Genomic DNA, 23493 nt, shown 5'->3' on the forward strand with positions numbered 1-23493 from the left:
CTGCTCTTTGAGGTGTATCACTGGAACATGAGCAATAAAAACAGTGATTTGTAAAATGAAAGCAGTGACAGACATTTCTTGTACAAACACCGTGAGACATTACAGATAATGTAACGTTACATAAACAGGCAAAGCATTAGAACTATTATCACCAACAACAGCACAGGGGACACAGCAGTTTAGCAAAGGAAGTGAAAAATAGCGGATGTGATTTAAGAGGCAGAGAAAATCTGAGCTGGCAAGTTGTAATTACTGCAGCTGAAACCCAGCCAGGATCCTGGTTGACTGCCTCCAGGCTTAGGAAATGCAACCCGGCATCTTCAAATGACCAAATAATTGGGACCTGGGTTTCGTGTCCCCAGTGAGACACAGTCAGCGACGTGGCCACGCCAAGGTAGAGTCCCAGCTCTACCACGGAGAACCACAAACACCATCCTGCCTGGCACTCCTGACTGAGGATCTCTGCAACCAAATATTGACCTGAACCAGATCTGCTCTGCAAGGTCATTTTTCTTCCCACAGTGGTACAGCTGCAGGGCTTTTTCAACCATTCTTCAGCTTCAGCAGCCTGTAAGCATCTAATGTCTAGTCAGAGGACATCATTCATCCATTTTATGGTTCCCAGAATGCAAAGATATCTACCCAATTTCCTAAGAAACATTAATATTAAAGTATGGCTTTCTCAGCCCAAGTCATGCAAGCTGAACAAAGTTCTCCTGACGTTTTATGACAAGGTGATTAATAATACCAAGAAGAAGGATGAAATGATACCAGATTATAAGGTATTGTAAATCTTTCAGTCATCCCAGGAATAATGAATGTAGATTTCTTAGGAGAGCACGCAGATTTAAACAGAATCATTTCAGTTTTCTTGCCAATCTACAGGCTATTTATGTAATATCAGAAAGAGACAATGAACTCACCTAATCTTAAAAGGAGCATGTAGCACATTTCTTTAAAAACAAAGGATTCCAAAGACCATCCTAAGCTGGAATCTCCAAAATTGTTAAAGAAAATGTGGCACCTTAACCATTATTGTTGATCACTGACCTTCCCTTCTCCAAGCAAGAGCCACAATAACAAGAATGCAATTGGACTTAAAAAGGCTGAGCTCACATGACCAACCTTCTTCAAACACTGAAGTTTAAGGGTATGGTCTAAACTGTACTGGCCTAAGCGTCCATTGGACCAAAATGCCCCAGACTTCCTTGACACGGGGTTTGGAGTCAAGCAAAATGCAAATGGAAACTCTCACGAGTTGTTCTACAAATGCTGTTAAGTTTTCAACCCCCACATTGAGACAAAGTTTATGGCCTTACTCTGCTTGTGGCTGCACGGGGAACCCGGTGCCCTCTGACCCCTTGAGGCAGTCTGTCCTAGACATTACCTCAACACAATAATTAATAAGTAGTAATACTGAATTTGAGCTCGTGGACTTCGCACAGGCTAAATGTTCCAAGGAAAAATGAATAATGCATGCAGAAGAGATTCATTTGGGGGAAAAAAATGTAACTTCAGTTAGAAATAAAGCCCTGGTTGCCTTGGCAAAGAGGATTTAATTGCTGTAATCGCTACATCTCACATAAGGTCGCTGTTTGAGGGAGTCCACAGTACTGCTATTCATTCTGTCTCTGCTCTATGGCAAATAAAGGACTACTGGTCCCAAGAGCATCAGGGAAATAATTCTGAAAAGGTTCAAATTATTTTTAAAGGGTTATTAGCTTTGGCAAATGAGTCAAAAGTCATCTTAGCTGAGAAGCATAGGTACTTACACCACATTATGGAGATGACAGCAGGAAATGCCACAATTAAGAGTGTTCTACTGGTGTTACTGTGTGTTGTTAAAAACAGAGCTCCAAACGTGACTGCTCCCTCTCCATCTGTGTCCTGCCCACCCACCCACTCGGGGTTGCCACTGCCCCTAACAAATTTCCCAGAGAAACACAAAGCCAGGACACTGGCACATACACATGTGCCTTGCACCCAACCAAATTCAAATAGTTTTACTGGCACAAATCCTAAGCAACTCTACAGAAGTCCATTAAATCACCCCTCTTTTCTGGGTAAGACAGAGAAGACTCTGGCCAGGCAAATTAAATTAGAGATGGGCCAGAGCCAAACTCCCAGATCCAAACTAACCCAAAATTCACAATGCATTTGGATCCTGGTCCAGATTCTCACAGTCTGCTACTGCTTCTCCCTCACCCTCTGTCACCTCCAAAGACTGGACAAACTTTTCCAACTGTCCCCAAGCATCACTTGGTGCATTTTATTACCATCTTCCACCAGTGTTCTGCATCAAAGTGCTCATCCATGTGCTCCCTGCGGCTGCTTGGCACATTTCTTGCCCAGACCCTCGTTAACTGGAGCAGATACTGAGAAAGCTCATGAACAAGGCATTGCCTATCCCACACTTCTGCTTCTCTGCCTTTCCCACTTGCTGTCCTCAAGGACCAGCTCAATTAGAGATGGGGATTTAGTGAAAATGCATTTGAGGACTCCATTTATACCACAAAAGGTTGGGCCACACAATGACAAAAAAAAGCAACTGAGAAAGTTCACTTGGCAGGAACATTTTCAAAAGGATGTAGCAGGGGACAGGAAGGTACATTTTGGTCTTAGCAATTTAAAGGAAAGCATGTTGGGGGCAGAGCGCAGGTGACAGGTTTGCCCCACAAACATGGGGCTGCTTGAACATGGCTCTCCCAAGAGCACCCTCCTGGCTGGGATACCCCAGCAAATACTGCTGCTCAGAACAATTCCTCCTCTGCTGGGAAAACCCACAGCATCTCCCCAGGGATCCTAAGGAGGACAGATTGTAGAGACATTTCCCTCTTATGTAGTTGTATGTAACTCCCAACACAGGGTGAAGCACTGCTGCACCCAGGGCACTGACACCCAGCACTGCTTGGGGCAGGGGGTTGGGCTGGCAGATCGAAAGCTGGGGGGAGATGAGAGGAGAGCCACAGCACTCAGGAGCAGCTCCCTGGGCTCTGGACAGCTCAAGAAGAGCCCCTGCCATGGTGCCCCCTGTGTGGCTCAGCACTGGCCCCACTGCAGGGGCTTTGGGGGCTCTGCCAGCCCGAGGCTTCCCCATCCTGGCACCCACGCGGCGCTCCAGGGCTGGCAGGGAACGGTGCAAGGAGTGAAATAGCTTTAACTGTAAGCACCGTTTGCTGTGCCTCAGGATGGCAGACTCATTTGTCACTGTTTTCTTCTCCTGCAGCTCTTTTGATTCATCTGGGATCCAATAACTTTGTTAATATGATTTCTTTCATAACCTGGCCGGGTACAGCATCCAAGGCAGGCATGGGAGCTATTTGAAGCATTAAATACCTCACCCACAGCACAGCTCCCTGCTCTGCCTTGTCCAAAACCATTTCTTACAAGTCCTTTATTGACATAAATTGCATGGGGAGCAGGAGCAGCACCCAAAACAAGAAGGTATGTTGACAATTTTCTTGCAAAACTCTGTTTCCTGCTCTTTCTGAGAGTCCTTCCTCCCCAAAGCTGTCAGCAAACTATCACATTGGCCTTCTTCTATCAGACCATGCAAAAACTCATGGGTAAAGACAAGGACAAAAGCAACTCTCTGTTGCATCAGCGGGGACATGAAGAAATTGAGATCAATGTGCTCACTCGAAGCAATACTTCATCAGTTTCATGGGAGAGTAATCTGGTTTTTACCAGGATGAAATGACAGCAATGCAGGGCCTAAAACTTCTCAGGAAAAAAGGAAATTTCAAAGTAGTCACATTTTTCTACTTTTAATACTATTCATTACTCTGAATGCAATGAATAGAAGAAGTAACTGCATCAACGACCGAGTCACTGTTGTGTCTGACTTGTTTAAACAAGACTCTGATTTACTGCACTGCCAGCTAATGAAGAGCTGTACAAGAAGCTGATCAATGCCATCATTGTCTGGCAGCACAAAGCAGGGACTACTCAGCATATTGTCCAAAACAAAGGCTCCCCCCAAGCTCCCCGCCAGGGATTCGTTTACTAGGACACACAGTTTGCAGAGAGCCACAGTGTGCCCCAAACTTGAAATGATCACTCAAAGACAGGAACCTTTTCTGACCTGTGTTTCCAACCTGAGTACAAGGTAAAAAATGAAAGAAATGGATGAAGAGAATGTTTGTCTTGCAGCTGTCTTCCTTAAATTACCCTTTGTGATACTGTGAATTGAAGCAGTTTTGTCACCTCAAGGCATCTTCGTGTTCATTAACGGAGGTAACTGAACTCAGAGCCGGGTGCTCACAGGCAAAACTCAGCTCCTAATTCCATCTCCTGTGGTTTCCCTTCCCGTTTCATTGCTGCACCAACGTTAATCACAACAAAGGTACGACAGGGTAGCCCCCAGCAAAAGCAAGTTCTGGAGAAGAGCAGTGGCGATGCCCTGAGCCAGCTGGAGAGGCTGAACCTTTAGGACCCCTCTGATGAAGCTCCTCATCCAAAGGGATCCCCACCCCACACACCCTCCCATTGACAGAGGAGTCTGAGCAGGTGCAACAAACCAAGGGTGTCCTTTAAGCGATGGTCTGCTCCAAAATCCCCATCCCAGGCAGGCCCAGCATGACAAGCATGTTAAGCACAGCTCGTGCCTTGCTCTCAGTGCAGCTCTGCTGGCAGTGCTCTGCAGATCCACACCCGGCCCCGGAGCGAGCACTGGCTTCTGCAGGAGCTGTCTGGAGTTAATTAGCAGGAGCTGTCATGGTGAAGCTTTTGGAGATGGGGCTCAGCCTAGAACAAGCTTGTAGAACCCAAACCATTTAAAAATGTAAAATCTCTTTCCATTACCAACAAGGCAGAGTTTGTGTCAAGTCACGTGGTGTATTGGCACCTTCCAGATCTATGGGAAGTGCTTTTCACATCCTCTCCTTTTGCAGAGCACAGCAATGCCTGCTAACAGGCTGGCAGACAAGAGCTTGTCAGGGCTCCTCTTGCAATCCTTACTTGTCACACCCGTGCCAAACGAGCTGATGTGTCAACAAGATGCAGAGCTACCAGTGACACGCAGCACCACGTACCCACTCGTAGTGCAGCACTGAGACACCTGCTCATGCACCAACCAACTTAAAATCAACACAATCACCTCTCCTTTTTCCTACTTTATGGTTCTGGATATGAGATACAGCAAATTAATTTACATGACATTGCCACATCCTTTCCGCTCACAGGTGCGGGTGGGCCGATGAATGAGATAGCTGAGGTGCTGGCAGGGCTTGAATGGAAGAAGAAGTAGGGTTTCAAGGCAAACCAAACACCTCTTCCAGTGGGAAGTGGATCCTTGTTTCATTCCAGCTGTACTCAGCGTTTTACCACACACATGAAATATTACCAAACCACCAAAATTAAAAATAACTGGCAAACTCTTCACCTTCTCAGTGAAAAACACTGGTGGAATACGCACACAGGCTAAGTATTTTTAATTAACCTAATTCTGCATTTTGATCCACCCTCCCCTCCAACTCTTACAAACATTTCCCTGCTCCCATAAGAGAAGAGAACATCCCTGAGCCGAGGCTGTGGAGGCCAATGGAAGGAGCAGACAGTGGGGACACCTGCCACAATCACCAGGACCCCGGCGCCATCCTCTTTCCCCTTACCAGCACCTTCATAACCCTGCAGGAACTTGCTTTGTGCACAAAGCAGCACGTCCAGAACCCCTTTTGCAGGGCAACAGAAATTTCCATCAGGAAACATCTCAATGAAAACCCCTGTTTTATCACCATGAGGCTGCAATCCTGTCTGGAAGTGCTTCAAAGCCAATGTGCAACAACTGCCAGGGCTTCCCTCTGTCACTGGGGCTGCTGCTCTGCCTGTGCAGTGATCATGGACAGCTGATTCTTGCAGCTCATAGTTGACCTTTATCTAAAATTCCATTAAAGAGCTTTATTGACTGTAGTCTTGCAGGGTCTTTCAGGATTCACTGGATCATTTATTCCCTGTTGGAGATCCATCGCTTTTTAAGCTTTTAGAATTGTTCGAGCTCTAAGGAGGCGTTATTTTCTGTCATTTTGAACTGGTTTTAAGACTGTATGAGGGGGTTGTTTCTTTTCTTCTTTCTCTCCAGTGTGGCTAGGGCAGAGGAGGTTATCTTAAGATAAGGAGAGAGAAGTTGCCAGTGTGGCACAACTCTTTCCAGGGTAGGTTGGCTTGTGGATAAATGTGCAGCAGAGCCATGCACTGCCAGCAGCTCCCAGGGAAGAAGCCTTTTTCCCTTCAGCCAGCAGAGATTCAGGTCTAACTACTTCACACAGCATCCTTGTGAAACTTATAACTCCATACCATCATGTCAGGTTTTCATCAGCTACAGCCAATTTTTCTGGGCCACAAGCTGGTCTCAAACAGAAATAAGAAAAATAAAAGAATGGTTCAACCTTTCCTGAAAGAGAATTTATAGAAATGGTTCATTCGAGGCAAAAAAAACCCATTCTGGTGACAGCTCCCCAAGGCTTCATAGGAGTGTCCTGAAAGGATGTTACTCCCTTTCCCATTCAGTAACAAAAAGAAAAGAAAATAGTGGGAGGAAGACAATATAGGCATCAAATGAAGCAGATCTGGAAAAAAAAATACTGTGAATCTGGCTTCAAGGAATATGAAATAGTGCATGAGTACTTGGGGACTGAATTAAGGTTGCACAGACACATCTGGTATTTCCAGACTTCGCAGTGCTTGATATTTTTTATTACTACTATTTATCGCTATTTCATATTTACATTTAGTCCAATGTACATTCAGAGAGAAAAGAGAAACCAACAATCTCAACATTCATCCTGGGTTTATTAAAATCTTGGGCGAAAAACCGAATTATTCCCAAGCCACCAGTAATGCTTTATTTCTGTGATTATTTCTAAATCTGAACCAGCATTTCTGATTTCAGAAGAGTATTTCCTTTCCTTTCTCAGCTTTGATTTCTGCTGAATTTTCATCCTAAAATGATGTTTCAGTTAATCATTTCTTCCTCTCTCCAGTAATAATGCCAGTAACTGCTTCCCCATTCCTACCAGCTTGCTTAGGAGTGATGAAGGCCATGTGGAGCCTCCTCCTCACAGGCAGCCAGGCTGCATTCCCCACAGTCTGTACTCTCTCATTTTCTATGCATTTCCAGATCCAAAACCTTCTGTTTTCTTTCCCTTGTTTGCTCTTGGCAGCTATTGGCAGGAGACATCCTCTTAATGATCTTTTTCTGGCCTTCTAGACGACTGCTCAGACTTCTACAGATCTTTCATTATTAACGCAGAAGCCTTGTAAGTCACTTCTAATGGTCTGTGCAATTTTTATTCCTTAGCAGGAGATGTAACCTCCTCCATATGGATATATGTTTATTAATATAAATCCTTAATATCATTTTGCCTAGTGAGAATAATCAGTAAGGGTCTCCCAGCATGTATTACACCTTGTCCTGGTCCATCCCCCAATCCAAAGGCAATCTTTGCCCTGCTCTGCGTGGAGCAGGGCAGGGAGGAGTGGATAATCCTTGTCCCCAAGGCAGCGAGTGACAGCGAGTTCCTGTGCAGGGTCCTGCGGTTCCCCTGCAGCCACAGCACCACATCCTGAGCACTGCCACCACTTCCACTCCCCTTCCCAGGCATGCATTACCTGGTCTCAGCCCCTTGCTGTTATTCCTGGAATATCTCCAATCTCCAGTTCCATTCTGACTGGGCAGAAGAGAAGGATGGGTTGTTGGTGTTGGGGACGTGTAAGGAATGCCAACAGCCCCACGTTTTGTGCGTGACTCAACAATTTGCTGTTAATGCTCAGCTTTCATGAGCAGCACATCCTCACTGACAGTTTAAATGGGGAGACTTGGAAAACAGGCCAAAAATCCATTGTTTACTCCTAAAGTGAGTGTCCTTATTTATCTCCTATAACCAAGGGGCAATTGTCCATTTATTTCATTAAATGTTCTCCTGCTGTACAGATTGACTCCCATTTTTCTTTTAAATACATCCTCTGAGTCTCAAGATGGAGTTAAATAATAACAAACACCACAGAAGAAATAGAAGTCATTCCCAGTGCTATTAGATGAGATTTCTGTTCTTCCAGTTGAGCAGGAATTGTTTTCTCCTGTCTCTTTTATAACTCCTCCATGTGTATCAGGAGACTTCTCTGTTTAGCAATTAGCACTAAAGTTGTTGTTACCCCTTCTGTAGTCATGATTTCCATCTTCTCTTTCCTCATTTACTACATTTCATCTAAGTTTGTCAGTGAAACAGGAAACAGAGATGCTCCAGCACATCAAAGGACAAAAAGTGCCTGAAAATTTGTGACACTGAAGTATGCACAAGTCCTGCTGGAATCTCAAAGCTGTCCTTCATTTTTACCCTTTTTTTTTTTTAACAAGGTGGCCCATAAAAGAGTTTAATCACAGCAACATAGCCCATTGCACCTACCTTTACAGTTAAACTATGCTTAGTGACAACCCACCAAACATAATGGGCAAAATTTATCTTCCCAGATGGTGAATTTTGCAGTACAGATCAGACCAGCAAGGCCACAAATTAATCTCCAGTGTCATAAGAATTTCGTCGCACACATGCATAGATCATCTGTCAACAAAGCCAGCAGCAATACGAGTGGCAGGCTCAGCAAAGGCACTCAATACACACTTTAGTCCCCAAATTCTGCCCCTTGACATACCTGGGTCCCTCACTGACACCAAGCCATGCTGGCTGGATTCCAGTATGAAAAGAAATTCCCCAGACCACAGCACCACTAGAGCTCCAGCTCCACCTGAAACTCGAGTTATTGAACAAAAACAAACAACCAAGACTTAGCTCAAGCCAAGCAAAACCAGTTTGGACTGATGGAAGGGACTGGAAGTGATAGCTGGAGCTTCACAAACAAGCTGCAGTGTCACCCTGTCAGTGACATTACTGGGAGGACGGGCATCTAACAAGTGGGTATCTTTCAACACAGCACATTGCTGAATCAAGGAACTGCTTCCAACTGCTTTTCAGTTTCCAAGCTTGCTTAAGAATCACAGATTTCACCAAAACAAAAAAGAATCAACTCCCATATGAGAATTGAAGTCAGTTCTGCTAGGAAAAAATCCAGCATAAAATAAAATACACTATGCAACACAGCATGAAATAGTAAAGAGGTGCATAAAATTGAGTGTATCTGTTCTTTTGCATCCTGTCAGAGCTCAAGGCTGGCATCAAATGCTGTGCTGAGAATGACTTGGTTTTGATCTATCCTTTCATATGAGCCAGACCCTGCTACACTTACAACAGATATGATTAAAAACTATCAGTTATATTAGGCAAAAATATATTTCCCAAGGCAAACATTCACTTCAATGTATTTTTCTGTGGCTGTAACACACAGAAATTCTATGTATGTAAGAACCTTCTGGGTTTTCACAGACATTAGCATTGAGCAGAAAAACAGGGAAAGCTGGTGAGGGAAACTGCATAAATTAGATGTAGGCACTCTAGTGCTTGTATTTCCCCCAGCATCATTCCCTGCCTTCCATGTAAACTTCAGCTGGAAAATCTCTCTGTGGACCCAACATATGTCATTCAGAATAATCATAGCAACAGTTGCTGGTGCTCTTTCCTTTCTGAAGGACAGGTGAACCTCCAGCAGAATTGCATTTTGTCTCTCACTTTCAGCATTCAAGTGAACATTAAATAAAAATACTTTCAGTTTCTCTGATGAAAAGCACAATGCAAGCAAAGCCAAATAAAAGCCCAGACAGGCTAGACTACAAAGAGCCAATAGTGAACTTTGCAAGGAAATATTTCTGGGCACATAAAGCATGCTGACTTATTGTAACAGAAACATTTCCTGGAGATAACAGATTCCGTACACTTTTTGGAGAAGGAAATCCCCGTGGAAACCTGACTGCCTTCCCATCAGCTCAGGAGCACCAAGATGGATGTTCCACATGTTGGGAGAACACCCGTCAGCTGGAGCCATGCAAGTCCCAGGGGCTGTGGGACGAGGTGAGGTCTCAGCAGTAGCCAGGCTCTTGTGGCTCATCCTGGGGCTCCCCAGCCTGGAAGCTGCCTACTCCTTCATTTTCTGCTTCCCTGAGAACCCAGGTTAGCCACTTGCTCAGTGATTCCAGGACCTATTTTGCTTTTGAGAGACAGAATTTCAAAAGTGTCTCTTCAAGAAGTTTTTGATTATTTCCTGGCCAGCAGAAATATCAAAACTCTACCCTTGCACCACTTGTTAGGAAGTAAATGCCATTTTAGAAATTCCTCGTCTTAGGTTGTCTCTAATACCTTGGGAATTTTATCTGTGTGGGGAAGAGAACAAAAACCTGAGAATTAAGAGCTGATGTTAAATCCTTGCAGAGCCTTAGGCAAATTCTATAATCTCTGTGCTCTAACACTGAGATCAATACACGCCTGCTGAAACTCAGCTTCTCCGTGAGGCCGGTCCATCTACTGACGGTGGATGCTGGCCAAATCCATATTTAGCAAATTAAAAATAGTAAATCCATGGAAAAGCATGAATAAGTTGTGTTTAAAGGAAGACCCTTCCTGACCCAAACCTTTTAAAGCTTGGTCAAACCCCATTATATTTCTCACCCATTTCCCCCCATCAGCAGCACTGCGCTCTGAGCCACTTGTCCCCACTCAGGCAGCAATTAATATGCATGTGCTATTTCACAAACGCTGAATGATTTGAAAGTGCTGCATAAGGTTTGCTGTCTGTTTTCTCAACATCTGTCCCCAAAGTGCAGTTCTGTCATGTTCTGCTCCCACTGTTCTCAGATGAAAAAGTTAGAAGTAAGGCACGAATCTGCTCTGGGGTTTCCTTGCACGGGCTGCAGCTCCTTCTTTCCCATGAGTCTCGCGTCCTCACAGCAGATGACACTTTCCAATTACCTTTTGGCCCTTTTATTCCCCCCAGTTTGGCTCACATTTCTCTCTGAATTTGGTCCCTATGCAGCTCTGAACCCAGAGTCTGACAGCTAAGGACGTAACAAATATGCAGCACTAACCCTCGGGGTGGTTAGAAATGCCTGAATTCTCCTATTACAGGCAGATTCACAAGTAAAGGTCAACAGAGAGTCTCCAAACCTAGAACAAAAATGGGCCACGAAACAAGCAGTGGAAAGCTGGAAGAAGCAAGATGGGCAGATCTTACAGGAAAACTGAAGACAACTTACAAAGTTTGGCCCCAAATCCCAGCTCTGCCAAAGGATTCCTACACAAGCTGAGGCACAGCTCATTTTCTCACCTCTCAGCTCCTCTCTGTACAACGCAACAAAAGAGTTCCTCACCACATTTGACCTGTGCAAGATGAATCCAATGCACTTTGGAAAGATGACAATAAAGTCGATAAAAACAGGGGAAGTTTCACCAAAGAAACAGAAAACCCACCTGCAAACTCTTTAGCAAAACACATTGCAGCAGTTACCCTGGCTGACTTACAGAGGCGGAATTTAAGAGGCAGAATTATGACTAGAAGCAAACAGAATTAAAACAAGAAATAATCAAACAAGCATTTATAGCTCACACTTTAGAATCAGTGCCCATGTTCCAAAAAGTGTCATCCACACAGATAATTCAAGACTATTTATAGTTTTCCCCTGTTGAAGAGGAAAGGCAGAAGTTCTCTCAGGAAAACACTGAATATAACCAAAGATATTACACCCAGCATTGATTTGCCCCTATTTGTTTTGCATAAAACACTTTTAAAATTCTCTTACCTTAATACAAATTGGTCTGCTAGTGAGTAATCAGCCAGGAAAACATGGAAGGTCACAATGTCACCCTCTCTGACCGGGCTGAGTGGTAAGTGAATAATGATATTTTCATCCACCCTCAGCGAAGACTGCTTTAATTTGTCTTGATTTGGGTAAACAACGATGCTACCAATCCTCTCCATGGCTGACAAAGCTTGGTGTTCATTATCTTCACCTGCATGGATATTGTTTTCCCATTTTGCATCCTCTGGAGAGCATTCCCCATCCACTGTATAAATCTTATAGAAGAGCTCCACAGTAATCCCTTCCAGGGAGGCTATTTCCTCTGAAACCAGGGGTGGAGGGGAGCTGAACCAGCTGGGAGACAATTCCAACTCCACAACACATAATCCTAGGTGACCTGTCAATCTACAGCTGGCCACCACTTCTCTAGACTCCAGGAAAGCAAACATCTTCACACAAGGCAGCATCTCCTCAGAATCGTAGTCATCCCAGTCCTTCCCCGCAATATAGAACAAGGTTTGTATTTTAGGTTTGTTGGAATAGATTGAGCTGTTGATTATGTGAGATTTTAATTTCCAATTAAAAGTGAATTTATTTGTGAAACCAAAAGATGCAGAAGTCAGCATGAGGTCCAAGGGAACAGGTTGTTCAACAGAAAAGGGTCCATACGTGGCATTTAGGACAGGTGGCTGTTTGGCTTTGTATATAAAGAATGAATCCACCCTAGACTGCAAACTGGAGTTCCTCATGATATCCTGGTTGGCTTCTTTGAGGAAGAAGAAAATATCAGCATTGGAGATGTGAGGGCTCGCAGGGAGATACGTTGGCAGGTTTGAGAATCTCTGGATGCTGTCCATGATCCCTCCTCGGCTCTCCACCACTGCAGGCCAAAGAGAAAAGGAAACAGAAAGACAACTCAAATGTTTGCTTAGCATGGCCCTCGGTTTCTGACAAAAGCTATGTATTACAGGAGATCAATACTGCTGGCCACAGTCACAGAACAATCTGACACAGGTGCCATGGAATTACAGTTTTGGTTCAAAGCTCAGGCTGGAAACATCCCATTGCATCAGCTTTACAGCTCTCCTTCCACCTTCCCCAACCCAATATCTACCTGAAAGCCATTAATCAAGCACTGGATACCACAAAGAGGGGATTGATTGGCCAGATCCCAAATTAAGTTCCAAAACTTTTTACTGGCAGTCTTTTTTTTTTTTTTAATCATCAGATGAAGCTTTCAGCTTCTTCTCACCCATGTTTCACTATGCCTAAGAGACTGGCTTCTTGAATATTAGTAGCAATAAAACAGAACAGTTTAAGCAGTAAAAACCAAATATTTTCTTTAATCTAACAATCACTAACACACAGTGCAATGGGGGGGTGAACATCTGCATCACTCCCAATCCATTCTGCCAGGTCAGCAGCTTAGAAGTTAGTAAGAACCTGATAAAAGTTTTGTGTTCTTGAAACCACAACTTTTCACACTAAAATATATGGGGTTTGATAGGGCTCTCAGTGGGATGGATTTAGAGGCAAGAGTGAACCTGAGAGAAGGAGAAATCCTTTACACACAGAAGATTCTCAGGCACTCAGAAAGATTTTTCAGTTTAATTCCTGAGGAGAATAAAACACATTTGGAAACCACGGAAGTTTCTCTACAACACAATGGTCAATCCTCCAGCCAGCGCTGAGCAATTTTTCCCAGGAAAGAAAAGATTCCAGAGGGAGGGAGGGATCAAATAGACATCTTTGGTTTGGGCTGATCTCTAATTAATAGTGAGATATATTCAATCTGGGCTGTGATTCTACCAGAAACAGTGGCTCTTTCAAACTATCAATTCCTATGCTCCAACAGAAAGCTGGTGAATCCAAGCTCCTGGGACTGTCTCAGAGGAAACAAACAGAAACCCAATGAATTAAAATGCAGCAGTTCCATAATGCACAGAGATAACAAAGGCACAGTGACAGAGCCTAAGGTCAAAGCTCTTGTTGTCTCTCGCCCAGCTGAGTGGTGATTTCACTGTTTGTCAGGGCTGGGCACAGCAGATACACAACGCACAAACAATTACACCTGTTCAAGCCAGATGACTCAGATACTTGCAGCCATAATTTAGCAGAGATAAAAGCTCTAATATTTAAGCTATTTTTTTCAGGTTGTGTATTTTTAAAGCCTACATTTATCAAAGACAGATTCTAGGGCAAATCCCATCCATTTGACTTTGCCCCACTCTTGTTCGCACTTGAAATTCTGGCCATTTATTTGTCAAGAGTTTGATATTATCTACACTTGTTTAAATGCCTCTCATTTCACCACAATACTTTTGCCTTTACTTTTGCTGTATGCTTATTTGTTTCACAAGGGTTTTTTTCAGCCATTGGAATATTCTTTGTGGGAATAAGTAAACATGCAAAAATATACAAAAGCAGCCAAAAAAAAATCCCAGCAGGAAACACTCTACCAACAATCTCTTCTCTCGCCACTGCACGTGGGGATCAGATCAGGGTTTCCTCTCAGCTCTACAGCAAATGCAAATGCAGCCCCACCTGGATGTCCCCTGCCTTGCTCTCATGCATAGACATCAGCCCCTCTCTGGAAAACACCAGCACAGCCCACAGTGAAATGCAGAAACCCAGATGATGAGAAACCTCCTCCTCCCTTCCCCCTGTGAGCCCTGACCTGGGCCAGCTGGCAGTGGCATCACTCATGGGACAACCAATTTTCTGCTCACGAAAATTGACCTTGGTCCTTTTCCCCTCCCCATCTTTCATCCAGATGTGGATGATGAGCAGCAGGTGCTCTCCCTCCCCAGGCAGAAAGTCACCAAGGGATGTTTTAGCAGCCCCATTTCTGCTCTGTGGTTTATTTATAGGGCACTTTGACATGTTCTGCCATACTGCAGCTGCCCAACTCAGGTCCCAAAAGAGAACTTTGCTCTTGGAAAGCTGAGGCAGAGAGGGAAGGAAGGGTATCTTTTCTTTGCTAAAAATTCAAACGCAGACAAGCCCCTTTCTGGATTAACTGTAAATAAACTGAACTACATTTGAAAGCAATACTTTTGAGAAGCTGCATTTATCATAAAAATTTTGCAGCCATACAGATAAGCAGTCAAGCAGATAAGCAAGGACCCAGAGCAGCAAGAGTACCCTCTGATTTCTGGAGCAAGAGCTAAAATCTCCTTCTCCCAAGGCACCCCAGGTTGCAGAGGAGATTTAAACACTGACACGGTTCCAAACCAGAAACAAGACAAGGCTTAGGGGCACTTGTGTTTACATTAAAGGACTCCCACACACACTTTATGCAGATATTTTATCTCTCTCAAGCAGTGATTTACAGGAAGTTTCAAAGGTATGTTTTCCCCTTTCCTCCATTTCGTTACAGTGGCAACTTTCAGTGCCTCTGCTCAGAACTGGTACGAGGACTAGGATATCATCCTGCTGTAACTCAAACAAAATGAGATACAAATTTTGTCTGAAGGCTTATATGGGAAGCCATAAACATCACTAGACAGGGCTGGGCTTTGTCCTAGAACCAGCCTGCAACAAAATATGATATCTGAATTTAGTAGCATTTTATGACGCTGTAGGAACATCTAAAAAGAAATACTTCATACGATGGCAGGCCAACACCCCACCTTTTTAATTCAGCACATCAGCACCACAGCATCAATCTCCTTACAGCAACAATCAGAAACCAGACACATTTGGAGCTTTCTGGTGTGCAATAATGCGATGAAAAAATCACCTGCTCCTTTAAGGAGCACTCCAGCAAGATCAAAGAGGGCAGAACATTACACCAGACCGTGAGTTAGCTCTAATTAGGCACCAAAAGAGAGCAAGAGTTGAGGAAAAATAAATGGAGACCAAATGAGCATCCCCAGAGCCCAGTGCTTCCTCACTGGGTTTGCTCAGACTGCTGGGACACTGGGGGTGTTTAGGAGAGATGCGTGGAAATAAGACACTGTTGGATGTGAATTGAGATATTTAGTTTGAATTTCTGAAAAACTTTTCCCTTGTAACAGGTTCTCTGCAGGTGCTTTGCCCCTGTTAAGATGCTTACTTGGATCAGCCAACTGCTGACCCCTAAAGCAACAGGTCAACTTTTAAAACCTCATCACTGCAATTTTATACCTAAAATCCTTCCCTCCAGAGCTGGGCAGTATCCTCACAGTCCAGCTCATCCTGCAAACTCTGAGAGTACAGATGGAAAGAAAACACCCTTGTGATGTCTCTGAGGCGCAGAGAGAGAGGAGGCACCAGGCACAGAACTGAGCACGCAATGCTGTGCATCAGAGATGTCCCTTCCTGGTTCTTACCCTGCCCAGCTCAGGCCTCAAATGAAACTTCTTTTCTCTTCTCTTGATAATTTTTTATCTAACCATAAAATTATCCACCAGTTTTGGTTTTAATCTCACTTGACCCTGGACTGCCGCCACAAAAAGCAGCACAGGACTAAAACAGATGCAAAGCCACAGCTGCAGGTCAGACTGTGCAATAAAAATCCGCCATTCATGGAACTCAAGATTTCACTGAAGCTCCAGTTCTTAGATTTCATACTTTTTAATAAGAAATAAAACAAGTATCCTGCTGGAAGATAGTGGTGGCAGTGGCAGATCAGAATTAAAAACAATGAATCTATTTTAAGTTGTAGTAAGAGGAAGGTCTTTTAAAATCAGCATTTTGTAACTAGAAAGGAAAATAGCTCCTGATGGAGCATAAATCCAAATTTCACATCTAAATCTTCTCTCTGCTTTAGTGAACTACTTAACAGGAGCCAAGTCTTCCACAAGCCATCAGTAATTCTGAAGCTGGAGGTGCAAGGAACAACAACTGTTTAAAATTGCAACTCTTTCAATATCCTTTTTCTCTGAAAACAAACAAGAAGCCAATCCTGCACCTGTGGAAAAACTGTGAAAATGTTAAAATTCATCTTTCCTGCAGCATCATCAGAACTATAGAGCGAGATCATACAGACACTCCTCTTTGTAAAAGAGGAATAATTTCAAGTAATGTGGTGCCAGTAAGTGCTATGATGTTATCCATGACTCATAGAGGCAATCAATGGCTTGTCTGTGCAGGAGAAAAATCACCAGGCCCTCCCACCAGCCCTCACTGAAACACCATAAAGATACAAACTACACATGTACATTATTCCGCTATAAAAATGGCTCTATTCATAATAATGATTTTGTTCTGGAATTGCAGGCATTAGCCTTGAATAAAAACACACTGTATCCCAGAAAAGGGTGTCTACACAAGGAAAGCTATTCTGGAACTCATAAACTATAGGAAAATAATTCATTCTGGACCAGCTGTGTAGGTCACTTTCTCTCATACAGCCAAGGGATGCTGTTCAGAGACCCCAGGCATGAGAGGTTGTTCAAGGTGGTTTGGCCTGGCTAGAGCTGGGAAAACTCTGACTCCTAAGCCTGGCAGGAGGAAAAGGAGGAGGACGATTACACTGTGGAAGTCTACTACAAGTTTAGACATCATTTGAGCACTATGAGTAGGCTAAGTCTGGGTTGTGCGAGGATTTAGGGAGCCTGGATGAACACCCGCCTCGTGCTCTCCCTGACTCACCCAAAATTGAATGAAACACCCAGGAAAGGAAGATGTCACTGTTTACTTCCCACATTCAGAGCCCATCCTGTGACTCATCTCCTCAGTTTTTCATTCATAAGGAAAATGAGAAGAACCCTCCATGGTCCCCCTGAGGGGTAAATTTCCATCACCCAACTAAACTAGGAAAAATTCCATCACCTTCCACTCACAAACAAGCCTTACTCCTTTAGTGCTTGACATCATTATCCAGTGAACCACACTGGCACAGAAAAAGAGCCATAATGACAATTAGTGTTTTCAGCTGTAATAATAGTAAGAATAATTTGAAAATACAAACGATACTGCAAGAAAGAGTTAAGAAGAGCTCCCAGTACATTTTTAATATTAAAATCAGACCAGAAGCTGTCAAGATATAAAAAATAATAGTGTGAGAAAAGATGATAAAATCCCTTAAAGCTCTTCTCATTCTCTCTTCTTCTTACCCTAATTTGATGTAAGGATAGAACTTGATGTAGGACTCACAGCCAATTCACAGTCCTTACATTCAATCTTGATTACACATTTGTGGAGACAGAGATTTGCTTTGCAAAACATTGCTGGTCCAGCAGCTGGTTTGAAAAGACAAGAAAAAGGATGCAATTCAAAAAAAAAAAAAAAAAAAAAAAATTCAACTTAATCCAAACATCTAAAACTGAAGAGAGGTTAATTAACTTTTGTTGGCTTGGGACAATGTCTCACATCCTTATCTCCAAATGCCTGAGTCAAACTTCCGTTGCCCAGACTCCTCTGCAGCTGCACATTCTGGCCACCCTCCGCAGGAGTCAGCCCATCTCATTCCAGAAGGGTGTCAAAGCCCAGCCACACTCCAGCCTCCCTTTCAGGAAATCAGGGTATGTCCGGAATTCGTTCATCCTCTCCCAGACACTGATACCTACAGGGTGAGAGATCAGCCTTGGGAGGAGCCCATTTCCACCCAGGAGCTCGGGCGCCGAAGGTGGCCAGTGCAGACACGTGTGTGGCAGGTTCAGGGGTCCATGGGCAGAGCAGTCCTGCCACATCTGAGCTGTTGGCTCCCTCTTCACTAAAGCTTCTCCAACCAAAAGTTTTAGAGGCTTTTATTGCTCCCTCTGAACCCTGTAGAGCGTGAAACATAACTAAGGCACCTGGTTTTATGGACTGGAGTAACAGAGAAACCACATGCCTCTGTTTACTGAGCACTCTGCTTCCAAAAAAGCTTTAAAGCAACATCTCTAGCCTCATAAATCTTTTGCCTACTAAAATACGTTTTTAAGTGCAAAATTAAACCATGCATATGAATGAAACCCCTGATCAGGCCACACATTCAGTCATAAATTGTATTATTGTGTTCCAAAGCAAGACAAGTGCTTTGCCTGCTTGCCACTGCCAGCAGATTAAGTTGGATGGTGAAGTTTCTGAGCTGGTGCTTATTAGAGTTTTTAGCTTGCCTGCATTTTGCACAGTCACCCATACTGAAAGACATATGTGCAGCAAGGCCACCTACAGATAGTAATAAAACCCTGATGTCTGAAAGGCTGCCTATAAATCTTATTAAAGTAATCCCTTCCCTGAACCCAGATTATTACATTCACCTTTATGGTAGAATAAAAATTAATTTTCTCAGCTATAATAAGTGTATGATAAGAAGGCATCGCTTGGGACTAAATAAAGATTATAATTAACTCCAACTGAATAAATCTAAATTTAGCTTGGACTAGCAATTTGCTTTCATGCATTTTCCTCTACGACTGAGTGAAAAGGTACAGAAGGATTAGCATCCCATGCCAGTTCCAGCACTGCTGTCACAGAAAGGACTGGGGCAGAGTGTAATCCAATACCCAAAAGGCCTGAAGATTAATTCAGGGTTCTCTATCAGCAAAAGTTTGGAAAACTGGAGAAAAACAAAACGGCTCAAAATTGCCATTAGCCTGGCAAGGACAACACAAAGCGTCGGACTCCAGAGGGAACATCGCTCCCTGTGCTCCCTAAATCGGCGTCAGGCAAAGGCAGGAGCTCCGCCCCAGGCTGCTGAGAGCACTTTTAGGGGAAGCACTGTCTGTGATTGCTGGATTTTGCTCTTTCCTACCAAGCATCTGCTTTTGGGTGCTGTTGGGAAGGGGCTGCTGGGCCAGATGGGTCTGTGCCCTGACCTGGTACAGTCACTCTTAATTTGCTTTCCCTCACCTGCAACACGTCACAGGTGATCCCAAAAGCAACTGCAAAACAAGGTGCCACAACATTAAACAAGGACATTGAAGCAAACAAAATAGGGTGAAGTAAATGCATCAAACAAACATGCAAAGTTTACCCTGGCTTTTCACTTAGTTGAAAATAAAAACCCTTACAGCAGCACTATACCCAGCAGATTAGAGGCTTATCCTTTTTCGAGGAAACGAGGCTCTGCTAATAAAGGGTTGAGGAACTGCCTTGTTAAGCCAGTACCTCATTATTTGTGTTCTCTGGGAAGAGGATTGTTAACAGCGTTATTACTGGGAAGGAGGAGGCCCAGCCTGTTCATCAGAATGGACCCTGTATTTATCCGAAGCAGGGAGCAGCGTGCAGCCCAAGCAGTAAAGCTCCTGTGCCACCTCCTCGGAATTTCATGAGAGCCCATGCAGACCTCAGATTTGCCTGGATAAGAAGATTTTATCAGGTATAAAGCTGCAGCTGAAGCATTATCTTTACAGCAGAATTGTTCTCCAATTGGTACATTTATTTCCAAGGAATGGAGTGCTTTTACCTTAAAGGTGACAACAGTCTGAAATGTAAAAAAAAAAAAAATACTAGAATGAAATGTAAGTATGTGTGTAATGCGCCACTCCACTCTAACACCTTAAATTCACCTCTCAGGAGGGTTCAGCTTTCCTAGACAGGACACCCATCTGCCACCCCAGCACCATTATTTCTTTTTGAGAACAATTCCTGCCCAAATATGAAATTACTCAAAATTATGTTGTCCAAACCTAAGGAGAGCAAATTCCTCCTGAAAAATTAACACTGCCTGCTATAGTTAAACTTGTCACAGCTCCTAATCCAAACATCCAGCACCTCGATAGTTACAAAGTGGAAATTTTATTCTATCAGGGTGGAGAGAGATCCCCTTTGCTCCACAGGCTACCATCATGTTAAGGCCTGGAAGGACCTGAGATACAGAACATTGAACCTGTGGCATGTGTAAGGAAGGGCATTTCAGGTAAGTTTTAGAGGCTTTTATTGCTCCCTCTGAACCCCGTACAGTGGGAAACATGATAACCAAGGCACCTGGTTTTATGGACTGGAGTAATAGAGAAAACAGTCGCAATAAAAAAAATTTAAAAACTCTTTAAACATCCCTAAAATAGCTTTTCCTGAAATATAGGGGGATGGTTTCACCAGCTGTGAGTAATGTGCCCATGCCAAGACCCCATAAAATCTTTATGTCATCCCATGTTTTATTTACTCATCTCCGCCTCACTCTCATTTCTGGCCAAAATCTTTGTTGTTCAAACTATTTATTCAAACATGTCTGATAGGAAAATCTAGAAGTTGGGTAACACATACCCCTGTAGTATTGCCTGTATATTGGACAGAGGCACAGTGAGGTCCCATCCACAGACTGTACAACCCACAGGATAATGGTATTCCTAAGCCAAGTGTTCATGGCCTCACAGGGAAAGGGAGTTCTTGCCCAAATCTCCTGGGTGTAAAATATTCTTTCCATTAAGGAGAAGAGGATCATTTCAATGGATGAAGGACACAGAACAAAGACTGAGGGTGAGTCTATAGAGGAAAATTGTGAGCATGGAGAGAGCAGGGGGACACAGTGAACATTCCCTCTCCAAAAGCCAAGCGGAACTGGGAGACAGTCACGGGGTTTGTCCAGCTCCTGCCTCCTCTGACAGAGGCAATGTAGGTGTTTGCAGAACTAACGTTTCCCTGCCCAGACCAATTCCCTGAGTCGTGGAAGGGAGTTTCTCCCCACATCACATCAGCACAGCCAAGGCCACCTCAGTGCAGACACCGACAAAGCTGCTTTGGCTGCCCCCACCTCAGAGCAGGGAGGGTGCCCAAGAAAGGACATCCCCCATCAGTTTTCTCATTTACTGTGGCTGTTGCAACGGCTCAGCTTGCCCTGCTGGGCTGATCATTGGCCTAACTTGCCATTTTAGTTTCGACCAGGCTTGTTAATACCGTGGTTAAAAGTCAAAGGCTGCTCTTGGCAAGTTTCTCTGTGTCTCTTATACAACAGCAACAGGGAAATTGTCCTGCCACTTACAATTAGAGGCATTAGTACAGTGGCTAAAGGTCACAAATTCATCAGCTGAAAGAACTGAAGGACAGAGCTACTATTGCAAGTTAAACTGAAGTTTAAAAAACACCTGATTAACCATGGAGAGGTTTTGTTCTGGTTACCTGGAGAGGAGAAACAACTGCTAAAGCAGCTGCCAGCACTGATAACCCCAGTGCATCCCTCCTGGTGATGCCATGAAGATTTTTGCCTTTTCTTTTATACCCCTGTTACACCCTTTTACAACTTCTGTGTTCCTGGTGCTTTTTACCTACATTCTTGGACTTGTTTGTCAAGCTAAGAGACTCAACATTTTAGAAGCTTTGTAGCCAGGGATCAGTGTGCCCCAGACCCCAAGGTCCTCTCCAGAACACATTCTGTAAACTGAGATAGAACCATCCAGGGGAAGGTTCCTTGGGGAGGGGGGCTCACTTGAGCCTCTCATTGGGGAATCTTTGATAGATCTGCTAATTAGTAACACCTAGAATGTTATACCTAATGTTGGGGGGGGGGAGACACAGAGACACAGAGAGAGGGACACAGAGATAGACTCGGGGGGCTGCATCTCGGTGCATATGACCTGGACGTGTACACCTAAGGATCCTTAAAATAAATACCAAGGTAAAATCCCTTTTCCCCTTCTAACCGTGTATGACTCTTGATTTTAAGACCAGGAAAAGGCATCACTGGCACCTGATAAATAAGGTTTGTCATGGCCACTGGAGGTTCTCATTGCTAAAAAGAAGGTTAGGAGAGGGCTCCCTACCATTATCCGAAGCAAAACTCATTTTCCCTCAGTGATATTTCATAAACAACAGAAGATGAATACATGTATGGGAGTGTGTGGATATATTCTTCAAATAACAGAGAAGCTTTACAAGGCAAACACATTCACTAAAGGCACCAGGTGATTGCAAAAGTAAATCTTTTAAATATATGCTCTAAACCATTAGCCAACTGTGAAATATTTGTATTCAGTGTCAAAACATCTACACGTCACACAAAGCCAAGAGACTGACAGGAGAAAGGGCAGGATTTATGTTAGCTGGGGTCCATCTGTCATGGAGATAGGAAAGCTGAGAGAGAGTCCTTTTATTAAAATCACTCTCTGGCTGCAGATATTGATCTAAGCAGCTACTGTTGGACAGCAAAGTGCGTCCCCATTGCTCACAAAGTTCCTCCCTGGCAGAGCAGGAAAGGACTGGGGTAAATGCCCTCCCCCCCAGCAAATGGCACCCCAAATGGATGGGCAGGCAGCAAGGGGCACTGGCATAAACAGCACCCCACAACACCACGGCACAGGTGCCTTCCAGGAGCTAGGAAGTCCCTCTCAGCTCCTCTTCCCAAATTTTCAGGAAGCCTGTCTTGCTCCCAAACCACCGAGGCAGGTTGCCATTACTCTCAGATTGAGTTCAGCTTTAAAATAATGCAGAGAAACACAGTGCTGAATGCATTTCTTGCAGTCCCATTTTAAGGAGCAAATGTTATTTCAAAAGGATCCTTCCCTAAATCTGCTTCAGCATTTTCCATTTTTCCTCTAAGCAATAATTTCTCCCCTGGTTTGGGCTGATCCCTCCCCCTCAGCTCCTGAAGGACCCAGATTTTGGCTGTGCTTCTCTTTACAAACCCCAGCTTCTGACTGTATTCAGTGGCCTTGAGCATTACACCTAAACCCAAAATTAGTTCCTTTTAGTTTCTGCTGCTGTTTGTGGGCAAACAAAGGAACTTGATGTTCTACATACTACAGACCTTCTACACTCCTGCATCCACAGGTTACACAAGCACATCATTTTAGAGCACTTCTGATTCTCCCCATGTAAGCATCTCTCTTTGGAGATATTGGAAAATTCCTTGCATAAGCTGAAAATTACAGGATATTAAAATGTTGATTCTCCAGAGGCACTGTCAGAAAGCAGGAAGGTTGGTCCAAAGCCTTTCTCCAGAACAATGGGCTTTCACTGGATTCTCC

At 43.9% G+C, this 23493-nt stretch overlaps 1 protein-coding gene across 1 annotated transcript in view; it reads right to left on the reverse strand.

Moving 5' to 3' along the window:
- TMEM132B (transmembrane protein 132B) overlaps nt 1-23493 on the reverse strand; it is a 222238-nt gene that overhangs the window by 146067 nt on the left and 52678 nt on the right. The window contains exon 2 of the mRNA XM_039561156.1: nt 11681-12560. Within this exon, the coding sequence (XP_039417090.1) occupies nt 11681-12560 (880 nt within the window). The remainder of the gene's footprint in view (nt 1-11680; nt 12561-23493) is intronic.

This window comes from Corvus cornix, chromosome 15, assembly GCF_000738735.6.
Source record: "Corvus cornix cornix isolate S_Up_H32 chromosome 15, ASM73873v5, whole genome shotgun sequence".
Taxonomy (NCBI): Eukaryota; Metazoa; Chordata; class Aves; order Passeriformes; family Corvidae; genus Corvus; species Corvus cornix.